Here is a 9,941-nt window from a genome sequence, read left to right as displayed (position 1 = left end):
ATTGGTTACTGCATTTATAGTGTAAAGTCAAAATGAACTATAAATGTGATAGACACATTTGATGAATAATGTTTTATTTTCTTTCATATGTGTGGCTTTGACGAAGCCAGCCTCAGAGACCGGAATGTTAATACAGGAGTTCAGTTAATACATTTTTCGTCTGTGAGGTAGACATGTAAAGTTGCAATTAATCTTGGTCAAAAAATGACTCATTTTGAACTAACACGTGAGCAAAAAAAAAAAATCAGAACATACACTGTAGAAACGGTTAACCCTGGAATAGTCAAACCGCAAAGATGAAAAAAAAAATCTCAAATATGTTCAAAAGTGGAGGTGTTCATTGTAATATGTTAAAGTCACAACATTTAATCCAACGTTTTTCCATACAGCATTTAATAAAATGCAATTAGCCACTTCTTCATGCACGGCAATGCACTATAAAAATGTTGATTAATAGGGCAGACTGCAAGAACATTATAAAATTGCTTAAAAACAAACATGCACTCATCTTAATGAAATTACATGTAAAAGTTAAATTTCCACATACAACTTTACAAACTGTTGAAATGGGGTTCAACCCAAATTACAATGAACATATTCCACATTACAAACTCATTTCACTTATTTGGATTCCCATTCTCATTCATGGATACATTTTCTATCAATCGTTATACAAGCTTGAAGCTGCTGCATATAAAGTCCTCAGGACAATGCAATACAGTCTTGTTTCCTAGGAAATATTTCCTTTTTTCTTTTACTCTTAAAATTAGGGATACCCGCCCAAAATTGTTTTAAGTACACTTAGTATGCAACAAGCAAAGTTGTTTCAGAAAACATTAAAAAAAACACAAAGGTTCAATTTAGTCCGAATGGATGCGAGTGAACACCACTCAAGTTGACTGACGTGTACTGAGCACAGTACAAATACAAACACCAAAATATGTATGTAATACTTGTTAAAAAAAACAATATGTTTTTGATAAATAAAAAAAGAGAGCGACACTGATGAGCTCGGGAGTAAACAAATGATTGTCATAAAGGGAAAAGTGATGAGGTGATTGCACAGGATATCATCAAAATATTCAAGGTAGGCCACAAATAAAAAGTGTACATAAACATAAAAACAACAAAAAACATCTTAACTTTCTTATAGAAATAAAAAAAAATACATAAAGACAATCTAATCTGCTCATTTGGCTTATTGTGTGAGAGAAAGCTAGAAGTACAATATGGAATAAATACATGAACTAATCACATAAATGAGCCATTAAAGCACTTTACTTACACTTAGACTGAGGTCTGCTGCTGTTACATTGAGTAGATTCGAGTACCTGATGGATGTTCTCTTTCCAGTTGTTAGTTCCATGTATTCAACATAAAACACACGAGTAAAAGGCATTGCAATGCATATTTCTATTCCTTATTACATAACGCCACAAAAAAAAACTGCACAGTACCAGGTATTGCATACCAGTATGTACTACACAAATAATAAAGTACATTTCAAATGCAGGGATGGGGGGAAATTTAAATATCATATTTCATGAACCTCATTTTCAATGAGGCATGCATGTCATTATAGTGAAAGAATAATCCAATAAGACCAATTTAGGTTGACATGGCATTAGCTTTTCTATTAGCTATGTCTATAAACCCAGAGGGACTTGTAAATCGTGACTACAGAAAACGAGGCCACTGCAGGACACCCCATCAGGGCTTCAACAAACAACCCTGGAGGGACACCAGAGTACCTGAAGTGGCCATTTCTTGAGGTTGTCAGTCTGTGGGGTCAGCGTCCTGGCTGCTGTACTCGGTCGTCTCCATCTTGAGGATGTAGGGAATGATGCTGTCAATGGAAACGTTCCCGATCAAGCCAGTGAAGAAGAGCTCCTCTGTGATGTTGGAGTTCATGAGGCGCAGTGCTGGCAGACGAGTCAGGATACGAGTCAACCTGGAGATGAACACAGGAGCAGTTTTTTCCAACTTGGAAGAGCCGTGCGATATGGACCAAAACTCATATCCCGATATATTTATATATCCCCATATTTTTTTTCCGGGGCTGCACAATGTGCGAGTGGTTGGCACGCAGGACCCACAGCTAGGAGACCCGAGTTCAATTCCACTTTTGACCATCTCTGTGCGGAGTTTGCATGTTCTCCCCGTGCATGCGTGGGTTTTCTCCGGGTACTCCGATTTCCTCCCACATTCCAAAAACATGCTAGGTTAATTGGCGACTCCAAATTTTCCATAGGTATGAATGTGAGTGTGAATGGTTGTTTGTCTATATGTGCCCTGTGATTGGCTGGCCACCAGTCCAGGGTGTACCCTGCCTCTTGCCTGAAGACACCTGGGATAGGCTCCAGCATGCGCGCTAAACTTGTGAGGATAAGCTGTAAAAATGAATGAATTAATTAATATTTTTTTCCCACAAACTAAGTTTAGACAAAAGTCAAAGCCTAATATTTGCGTAAAAAGTGCAAAATGGAAACAATCTTTTAGAAAAAGAGCCGCTGAAATAAAATTGCATATTTTCTTTTTAAAATAATAAAATCTTCAGTGCAATCATCTCTGCAGCCGGGTTAGCACCGTTAGCGCTTCCATCTCACGTTTAGACGTTCTCCATGATGACAGACGGTAAACGTGGTTGATTAAAAAGCCGGTATAAAGTCTTTTTTTGCTTTTCACTCCCGCCGTGCAGCCTCTCTTCCTCCGTATCTCCGCTTTCTTGGTGTAGCGAAGAGGTGCTCGAACCTAACAGCTGCTCCCAAGTGTAAACGATGCGGCAAAGCTACAAATGTAACAAGATGAACATAGCTCGGGATGGCACAAAAAAAAAATAAAGTAACAAATAAAGCACTGTTAAATACTAAAAACGCAGCTTGCACTTGCACGGTTGCCATCTTGAAACATCAGATCCAGTCTACATCGATATGGACAATATACTTTTTGATATAGTGCTTAAAAGAAATATCGATATATCGCCCAGCCGTAGAACAAGGCTGAATTTTTGAACTCCTAAAAGGTGTAAAGACCCTTTGTACCTGTATGTGTCCTCTGGATATGTCTTCTGTACATAGTCCTGCAGCTCCATCATGGCTTTCTCTTGAAACCTTTCCACTTGCCTACTGCAGTCCATACCTGGGTGATCTGATGGGGCCGTAGAATTGATGTTGTTTATTTTGTATTCAAATCCGCACCATTTGGTTATTGACAGCCGTAATGAGAAGAAAAAAAAAAAACACTCACCTGGACTGAACAACACGATGGCCTTCAGGTAGGCGTACTCATAGCTATCGGTCTCCAACCTGGTCATGCTGTTGCAGAACTCCTGGAACTTCCAGATGTGGTCCATCACCTGCTTCACTCTCTCCCCTGACATCTTGTCTGCAAAACAATAATGTTTGTATGAACTTCAACTTTATTTAAACAAGCAAGAGACAGAATATCATATAGTGTTGTTTGATAGAACCAGTTTTAAACTGGCGTGAGAAATGACACCTCTGCTCATCTATGACATTCATGAGATATGTATTAAGATTATTATGTTTTATCCTGTGTTCTTTCTTCTTCAACATATTTGTGTGATTTTTGCATAGCTTGGAAGGAGGCAACTACAAATGATGTTTTTTGTGTGTGTGTCCTACTGTGAGATGAAGAGGTCGGTGGTCTATACCATCCTGGATGCTGCTCTGAAGGTGGTTGATGATGGCAGCCAGGATGGTGGCCAGGTTCATCACGTGAGCGCACTGAGCAAGACCCAGAGTGAACAGCTCATTCCAGCAGGCTCGCACCAAACTGGTGTTTGCTTCCTGACTAAGACGGAGACATGACAGTGAACTAGAGCGTGATGGCTCCTCCACACCGTTGCTGCTGATGTGTTTTTGACCAAACGGTGCACGGAGTACATTCTCACCCGAGAGCTGAGAAGGCAGGGATGGATCGTGCCCAGTGCATGGAGAGGAAGAGGAGCCTGGAGGCCGATTCACAGATGTAGTGCACATTCAGGTACTCAGGCATGGGACTGGGCATGGTCAGCTAAACGTAAGACGGAAATAGACAAGGGCATCTCAGGTTCCTTTTCCATAGAAACTATTTTTATTGCAAATACTGCTGAGATGTACGATCCTACCTTAAAGCCGACATGGCCATCTGTGAGCAGCGGCCCTTCAACCTCAATGATTGTTGTTTCCTGATCTCGGCCAATGAGTTGAAAGGCTGTTCCGCTAACACACTTATCAGCCACGACCGCTTCGGGTGGATTGAGCACTTTGGCCAGGGTGTCAAAGGCACTGTGCACAAGATTATTCCACATCAAAGAAGGCTGCACGTTGGCATACTAGTTAGTATTGTCTGATTTTGCACACTACCAAAAACTATGGCCCCACTTGAGGAGGCAGGGCTCGACAATAACGATGTACCGATGGCCCGGGGCAAGTTAAAACAAAATTGGGGCAAGTAAATCCAATCAGTGATATTCCCGTCGGGCAAGTGCACTTTGGCATGCCATACTGCCAAGAGTTTTTTTAAAGCGGTTCTTATTGGGTGTTGGTAAAACATGGACTGCGTAATTCCGGTGGTAATTCGCAAACCAATCCTTGCAAATCTTGAAATGGACCAATCAGAATCGTTTCTTTAGACCGCAGTCCGTAGTCCACAGTCCGCGTTTTACCCACACCCGTTGTTGTTCGCGATCAACCAATCAGTGATTGTTTGACTAGGAAAACATCTATCATGGCGTCCCTGCCAACATCGTTTAATTCTTCAACAACTTCTGAAGGAAAACAACAAAAACTGATGAACCTCCTAAACAAGTACTGCTTACTACGACTACGATGTGTAAGGTAGTATGGCATGCCATGTTAACATACATCTCCACCATTTTTCAGATATTCCTCCAAATACAATGCATCAGTACTATTATCTGATGAATTATCAGCATATATTGATATATGATATCATTATGGCAGTCTTTTCATTTTACATGGGGCAAGTTCGGGCAAGTAGTTCTCACCTTAAGGATTCCCCATGGGCAAGTCATTTTTTAATTTAATGTAGAGCCCTGGGAGGTTCCTAATAATAACTCTAATCACGTGAATTGCTTCCAGGACTGACCGTGTTATTTCCGTAGTGTTATTCTCCACATATTGGCGCTCTGATGAATCTCCATTTTTCAAGTTCTGCTTCAATGAGTCACTCAGGTTGGCCAGTGATGTCACCACATTCGCCAGCGTCCCCAAGTCGCCATGGCTGGACTCCATCTAACGACGAATAAAACCAGAAAGTTCAGTCAGTTACTAATACAGCATATCAACAACAAACAAAGGCAATATATCCTTACAAGTAAGTACAAGTACAAGTAGCGCTGTACCTTTGAGTCAGTCGTCAACAGCAGCGTTCCGTCACTGGACATGACAGGCTGCTGGATGTTAACCAGCATCCCCTGGTCCGGCATGCTTGATCTGCATATAACATGCAGCGTTCAATACCACATTAGCAAATACAAACGAACATATACTATATATGTGAAGTCAGGTTCCGACGAACCAACCTGGAGTCATTTGTCTCTGTGTCTGAGATGAACGTTGGCGTGGCGATGAGCGGACTGTTAATATCCTTACGGATGTAGATCTTCTGGGTGGAGGCAGCACAGTTGACATGCTTCTCTTTGGGCACGATCTCAACAGGCTTCCTTTCACTTTGAACAGCTGGGGACAAAAAACAGAACATATATTCTTTTCATCATAAAATTAGAGCTGCGCCAAAAATATATTACATTTATAAATTGTTTTTAAGGCTTTTTTTTTTACTTTATGAGCTGCATCACAAACAAACACTTCCATTTTGCTCAAGGACAGGTTATTGGTGGCCAACAATTCCTCCTCACTCTCCCTGTCCCCTTGAGAGCTGCCGAGGGCCACGAGAAGAGTGAATGGAACCTCTTCCCTCTCTTAATAACACTGATCTAAACAAACCTGACTCGTATTTTGAGAGTAGCGGACTCACACTCAGTCTTCATTCCCATGTCAAGGCATTTCTTCAACCGACAGAACTGGCAGCGGTTGCGGTGGTGCTTGTTGATCACGCAGTCCTGCTTACTGCGGCAGCTGTAGGTCAGGTTTTTCCTCACGCTCCGCTTGAAGAAACCTTTGCAGCCCTCACAACTCATGGCTCCATAGTGACGGCCTGAAGTGCGAGAGTGACTTTGTGTGTTCTTGGACAACTGATATGGATGTCAGAGATACAAAGAAAAAAATAAAATGAAAAAATGTGTGCACCTGAAGCCTTGTCTCCACACACCACGCAGTACTCCACTGTCTGTGCCCGACTCAAATCACCGGGTTGCCCAAGTAACTGCTCCACTGACAATGGATCTGTGACAATCTGAGGGAAAAGAGATACAGCTGTTACTGTCAAGCGTTATCGGGATGCAATGTCAGTATTAGGGATAGGTAGAGCAAGAGCAGTGTGTTAGAGAACATCATGAGTGCAGGCAATCACCACAAGCCCCCCAACAGTAGCTCTGCCTTTTCAGACTTGGTTTGGACTGGAATCTTATTTCCCACAGACAAAATTGGAACGTTGGGACGAGTTCTTGGAAAAATGGTAAGTCATTCAGGAATGCCACATTATTACCATTGATCACCAAAAAGAAGAATCAGATTTTTTACATGAACATTATCATTAAGGGGGTCTAGTGGTTAGCGCGCAGACCTCACAGCAAGGAGACCTGAGTTCAATCCCACCCTTGGTCATCTCTGTGTAGAGTTTGCATGTTCTCCCCGTGCATGCGTGGGTTTTCTCCGGGTACTCCGGTTTCCTCCCACATTCCAAAAACATGCTAGGTTAATTGGCCACTCCAAATTGTCCATAGGTATGAATGTGAGTGTGAATGGTTGTTTGTCTATATGTGCCCTGTGATTGGCTGGCCATCAGTCCAGGGTGTACCCCGCCTCTCGCCCGAAGACAGCTGGGATAGGCTCCAGCACCCCCGCGACCCTCGTGAGGAAAAGCGGTAGAAAATGAATGAATGAATGAATGAATGTATGCGTATATATACGTATATGATGATGGGCTGCACGGCGTTCGAGTGGTTAGCGCGCAGACCTCACAGCAAGGAAACCCAAATTCAATTCCTCCCTCGGCCATCTCTGTGTAGAGTTTGCATGTTCTCCCCGTGCATGTGTGGGTTTTTTCCGGGTACTCCGGTTTCCTCCCACATTCCAAAAACATGCTAGGTTAATTGCCGATTAACCTGGGGATAGGCTCCAGCACCCCCCACGACCCACGTGAAGATAAGCGATAGAAAATGAATGAATGAATAAATTATCATTAAGGTATTATTCTCACGTGAGACAATTTCACAATGGAAACTTCACCTGTATCCTTCCGGGCATCAGGCTGTCTGCAGAAGTAAAGATGAGCTGCTTGGTGTTGTGGTTGTCTGCAGAGGTCAGAATAACCTTGCCTGCCCCGGAGCTATCAGCTGTGGTCAAAATGAATCGCTGCTTGGGAGCGCTAGAAGGGTTCATGACTGTCACAATCTGAATCTTCGGACCCGTCTTCTGCTCAGTTACAATCTGATAATGGAGAGTGCGGCAGTGGAGTAAACAATTATGAAGGTGGATAATGAAATAAACTATTAAAGTGTGACATTACCTGTATCTGCTGTGACGTTGCCGAAGCCTCACGAGAAACAACCTGAAAGCGCTGAGGTGACTGACTCATCACCGACAGTGGCGGACAATGACACCTATATTGTGACAGACAATTTAACACTCTTGATTGTCATCAAGCAAAATATACAAACACAGTTAGCATTAATTATCTTGCATACTGTTGAAACATTGAAGCTAGTCTCAATAAAACACAAAATGTTAATTAAATCAAAACTAATCACATGAAACAATCCATACTAGAAGCCATGCTCACCTCTGCCTTGTGCTCAAAGTCTGTTTTCTGCTGAGAGAGCAGATTCAGGCTGGCCGTCATGATGATGTAAGGTCATTAGTGAGGACTGTTTGGAACGATGCAAGGTGCATAATTAATCCCCAATACAACTGTACAATAACAACGTGATGAGACAATATTGGTGCTGGCGTATCATGATCGATTTCTGATTTTATGTATTAATGAAATGGTGAACTGGGTAGGCGACAAACCATTTCCAACTGGCATTCAAATCTGGAATCTATGACAAATCTGGAAACATTTTGAAGATAAAAACAGTCTATTCAGAGAATATAACGATTAACTCCATAGACTTACTACACAGTATTTTAGAAATGTGTTGCTTTATAATTTTGATGATTATATCTTTCAGCTAATAAACACGAAAATTCAGTATCTCAAGAAATTTGGTCAAAAATTCAATATTTTAAAGGGGACCTATTGTGGTTTTTTTCCACTTTTCTGACCTATAAATGTAGTTAGAATGTTGTATTTTCGTGATAAATGATGCCAAAGTTTCAGATAATGAGTTGTGAAATGTTTGCGCATTTGGAAGTGATTCCTGAAAGAAGCTTGGTTCCAAAAGGTGTGGACTCACTTTTAATGAAATACTGTGTCTTCAGCGGAACAGTCATCACTCAAATTGCCTTTGAGGGGTCACAAATACCACTAGTATTTGCAGTTAAGTACCAGTAATCACAAAAGTATGCAGGTACATTACATTGAGGGTTGACTGTAAATTGGTACACAAAGAACTGTAGTAGCAGCATCGCCAATCAAACGAATAGGGGGTGGGGCCTAGAGCTACACGCTCCTTTGTGATTGGTCGGACAGTAGTCCATCAAAAATTCCTTTCCCTTCCACACTGCGAATCACAACAGTACAAAATGGAGAATTTGGCAATACGCCAATAACACAGGAGGCGAATATATATATATGATGAGTACAGTATATGTCAGTCTTTTCATTTCAATACGTAAACGATTACTGACGATGTTGCTGGTAGGAATTCAAATCGCTGATAAGGTGAAAAGGTCCCAAGACATTTCCTCTCAATTCCTGTGCCCGGGAAGGCAAAGGTAAAGAGGTCGAGTTCGTCTACCATTAGCTCACTAAGCTAGCATAACACAACCAGAGCTGTAGCGAACATGTATTCAAGTGGCCTCACACTGTGTGTTAATACACGTCAGTTCAATGTACACTAGCAAATGTCTTCCACTGTCATTTGCGAGCTAACAGAGACTACCAGGAATGGAACCCAGCATCGGCTAGCTAACGTACAAGCCGGGAGATTATCTTCGCTCATTTATCAAGCGTTATACCCCACGGCTTTCTATGCTTTTAAAAAAAAAACCCAGACAGACACTTACCTCTAAGAGTGGACGAACGGAGAATTGGGGCTCTCGGCAATTTTATAAAATAATTGTTTTGTTTTCGTGCAGTTAAAGGTCATAGTTCGTGACCCCGCACCATCAGCGCGTTGTTGGTTGGAGGTTTTTTTTTTTCTTCCTCGGTCGAGTCTTCGCACACCTCCCACTAGCGCGGGCAAGCCAGACAGCCATGACGTCATCATGTCTACTCGTTGCAGCTCGCATTACAAACACATGCAATTATTTTCTCTTTGTCCACCTTGTAATTGACCACATTACAGTTACTTGTTTCAAACGGCAAACTGTAGCAATTAAAACACACTGGCAGAGGGAGAAAATATGAATTATTCACCTCCTCAGACCCAGCCATTCATTTTTGCACAAGTTTCATGGACTTATTTCACATGCAAAACACTGTAAGAATAAAAACCTGTTGTGCTTTGAAGAGGAAACCATCTTCTTTACAGTGACATGATTTGTTGGAGTATGTCCAACAAATATTTCAAAGTGTGAGCCCAACTTCCCATAGCAGTTTTTCAGGGTGTAGACAATGTATGTATATATGTACGTATGTACGTATGTATGCATGTATGTATGTATGTATGGATGGACACCAACTGTATT

General features: G+C 41.7%; 1 protein-coding gene across 3 annotated transcripts; it reads right to left on the bottom strand.

Annotated features, from left to right (window-relative positions):
- Positions 1 to 75: 75 nt before the first annotated feature.
- Positions 76 to 9,690, bottom strand: nr2c2 (nuclear receptor subfamily 2, group C, member 2). 3 transcript variants are annotated; one of them, XM_058052284.1, is made up of 15 exons: positions 9,318 to 9,690; positions 7,930 to 7,956; positions 7,657 to 7,750; positions 7,377 to 7,577; positions 6,276 to 6,381; positions 6,004 to 6,183; positions 5,549 to 5,705; positions 5,369 to 5,459; positions 5,113 to 5,258; positions 4,130 to 4,289; positions 3,914 to 4,035; positions 3,674 to 3,813; positions 3,247 to 3,384; positions 3,042 to 3,147; positions 76 to 1,951 (listed from the first exon to the last, which is right to left on the bottom strand). In XM_058052284.1, the coding sequence occupies exons 3-15, from the start codon at positions 7,723 to 7,725 to the stop codon at positions 1,777 to 1,779; spliced, it is 1,791 nt and encodes a 596-aa protein (XP_057908267.1). In that variant the 5' UTR covers positions 7,726 to 7,750; positions 7,930 to 7,956; positions 9,318 to 9,690; the 3' UTR covers positions 76 to 1,776. The 3 variants fall into 3 exon arrangements, with proteins under 3 accessions (XP_057908267.1, XP_057908266.1, XP_057908269.1); XM_058052283.1 differs by having other exon boundaries at positions 7,930 to 8,014; positions 9,318 to 9,689; XM_058052286.1 differs by lacking the exon at positions 9,318 to 9,690 and having other exon boundaries at positions 7,657 to 7,742; positions 7,911 to 7,989.
- Between the last annotated feature and the right edge of the window lie 251 nt (positions 9,691 to 9,941).

The sequence above is a fragment of the Doryrhamphus excisus genome, chromosome 16, assembly GCF_030265055.1.
Source record: "Doryrhamphus excisus isolate RoL2022-K1 chromosome 16, RoL_Dexc_1.0, whole genome shotgun sequence".
NCBI lineage: Eukaryota > Metazoa > Chordata > Actinopteri > Syngnathiformes > Syngnathidae > Doryrhamphus > Doryrhamphus excisus.
The sequence above is the reverse complement of the archived record's forward strand: the minus strand, read 5'-3'. Positions and strand labels throughout refer to the sequence as shown.

Coding starts and splice junctions, on each gene's coding strand:
- nr2c2 (XM_058052286.1), bottom strand. CDS start 7,989: ATGACGGCCAGCCTGAATCTGCTCTCTCAGCAGAAAACAGACTTTGAG. Junction 3,385..3,673: donor TCAGAGCAGCATCCAGGATG/GTATAGACCACC, acceptor ATTGTTTTGCAG/ACAAGATGTCAGGGGAGAGA. Junction 3,148..3,246: donor CATCGTGTTGTTCAGTCCAG/GTGAGTGTTTTT, acceptor CGGCCCCATCAG/ATCACCCAGGTATGGACTGC.